Raw genomic sequence first — 2,253 nt, 5'->3', positions numbered from 1 at the left:
TTTGTTATGTTTCCTTTCAAACAGAATATCTATGCGTGTGGTCCCTGGCCATGTTTGGCCAACACGTGCACACGTTCGCGCACGCACACTCCCATTCAACTTTCCCCCTGTGCCAGAGGTCCCCTTTGCCCTTCCCCCCCACCTCTAACTAAACATCGCAGGACAGCAAAAGGGAACTTCAAAGTGGCCGGAGGGGGTACTCCTTTTTTCCTGGCACTTGTCATCATCTAAGGGACTAGCTGCTCCCCTTATTACTCTAATTGCTTCCAACTGCTCCAGGAGGCTTTGATGAAGGGCACCATGCATGCTGGAAGCACCTGTTGTTGCACAGAGGAGCACAGGTGGGCCTTATCGGTGGTGGCATGGAGGCGTGCTTTCTACTCAAAATCACACAACTCAAATACATAAGGGATTAGCTTTTTATTGTTATCGCAGATTTCAGTGACATTACAACAATACGGAGAAAAATAAACATGCTGGAATTGAAAATGTAGTATTTGAGCAGCAACACGCGGGCAACACTCTGGCTCCATCTTGTGGCATCACTTGAGCTAGAAGTCCAGCAGCTGCATCGGAAGAGAGATGAAAGGCAGTGAGATTAATAATGGAAGCGTTTGATGATGTCTTGTATCCAGTTTGTTCTTTATGTTTGACCAGCATTTTATTTGACAAGCAAACTTCCGGCAGTTTGAAACGGTCCAGCATGGGATTTCAGGAAAAATGGATTTAACTTGTACACCTGTAGGCACTGAATCTCTCATATACCAACAATATATAGTGAATATTAACTAAAATACGAGAATAACAGGGTCAGTGATCAAATGGACGGCCCTATACTTGTTCTTGTGATTAGCTGCAATACAGGCAGCAGGTACAAAAACGTATGTTATGCATGTTAGTTGCACAGATAATTAAAAAGTATCATCTGAAAGACCCAGACTGAAACAATTCAGAATTCATGAGCCAAATAAGAACAATACCATATCCTGAATCCTGCACCAGACACTAGAGCAGCCTTATGATCCCTATTGATGGCTCTTGAATGACGTATTAAAACCTGCTGAGCTATACGCACCAGCTGAGGCAGAATCTTTTCAAAGTGCTCGATGTCTACTTGGTCGCAGTCCTCAGACTCAGCTTGTTTCTGTGATCTCACAGCAGCCTCTGGAAAAACACATTAAGGGTTTCATCATCAAACAATCTGTGTAAAAATTTGAATGAAAAAATGACAACTCCTTACCTTGGACAAATATTTTTAGCAACTCTGTCATGAGGAGCGCAGCATCACCGCTCACTGTGACAGAATGAGATGTGTTGAGCCAAATAAAACGTTTGGAAATGTGACTTATATAGAAAAATAAAAACATCTGTATCCAACTCACGTCTGGTTCTGTCCTCCTTGAAGAAACTTGACAAGAGTTTGCTTACCGTTTCCTGTAAATGAGGAGAATAGAGATTCTTAATGGGCTTTTCTCGCGTGAACAACATGATCAGGTGGTGCGTGACTTCCTCATACCAAACTGCCGTCAGAAAAACGTTAATTTAACGGGTGAACGTAGCTAACGTTAGTGTTATCCTGCAATAGTGAATACACCGCACTCTTTTTTTACCATTATGAACTGTTCTTCCATTCGGCTTACAGATATTGTCAATTCACTCAATAATATCTTCGTCTTGACAGATAATTAAGGAACAATTCATGTACTCCATGAACAGGGTTTAACGTGTATGCTTAATGGAAACGAATAAAATGCAATTCATCGACAAAAGAAGAGACTATCTTCGTCTTTATTTAACCACGATAGGGAAACCGAGTAAGTATGAACAACCACAATCAAAGCAGCGACGTATCCTTCTACCTTTTTGAATCCAACTTCTGCGTCTCTCTCCGCCATGTTTTCAACGCTGTGAGAGGATGTTGGCGCTCTGCGTAGCGATTGGTCAATGGTCTCTGACGTCATTCGACCCGCCCTCAGTATACGGGAAAAAACAATATTGTAGCCTAATATACTAATTACATTTGTTTATATTTTTTGTTAGTTGTATCCCTTTAGCCAATTATAAATGTCCAATACATTTTTTTTATAAATATTTTTATTTTTACATTATATTCACTAATCATGACATTTGTTTGTATAGGCTACATACTATTTTTTTATATTTTCCATTGACCTATAGTTATGTTTGTGTCAGAGGAGGAAAAGACAAAATTGAGGCTGTCAAAACCATTATCTTAGGAGCACTAATGTGAGG

At 40.5% G+C, this 2,253-nt stretch overlaps 1 protein-coding gene across 1 annotated transcript; it reads right to left on the bottom strand.

The window, feature by feature from the left end:
• Positions 1-405: 405 nt before the first annotated feature.
• cenpx (centromere protein X) lies at positions 406-1,918 on the bottom strand. Its single transcript, XM_068718795.1, has 5 exons — positions 1,860-1,918; positions 1,383-1,434; positions 1,241-1,294; positions 1,076-1,164; positions 406-566 (listed from the first exon to the last, which is right to left on the bottom strand). The coding sequence occupies exons 1-5, from the start codon at positions 1,893-1,895 to the stop codon at positions 552-554; spliced, it is 246 nt and encodes an 81-aa protein (XP_068574896.1). The 5' UTR covers positions 1,896-1,918; the 3' UTR covers positions 406-551.
• Between the last annotated feature and the right edge of the window lie 335 nt (positions 1,919-2,253).

This window comes from Cebidichthys violaceus, unplaced genomic scaffold (assembly GCF_023349555.1).
Source record: "Cebidichthys violaceus isolate CVI_PGR_0920_01 unplaced genomic scaffold, fCebVio1.0.p SCAF_23, whole genome shotgun sequence".
NCBI lineage: Eukaryota > Metazoa > Chordata > Actinopteri > Perciformes > Stichaeidae > Cebidichthys > Cebidichthys violaceus.
The sequence above is the reverse complement of the archived record's forward strand: the minus strand, read 5'-3'. Positions and strand labels throughout refer to the sequence as shown.

Coding starts and splice junctions, on each gene's coding strand:
- cenpx (XM_068718795.1), bottom strand. CDS start 1,895: ATGGCGGAGAGAGACGCAGAAGTTGGATTCAAAAAG. Junction 1,435..1,859: donor CAGAAGTTGGATTCAAAAAG/GTAGAAGGATAC, acceptor CCTCATTTACAG/GAAACGGTAAGCAAACTCTT. Junction 1,295..1,382: donor CAAGGAGGACAGAACCAGAC/GTGAGTTGGATA, acceptor ATTCTGTCACAG/TGAGCGGTGATGCTGCGCTC.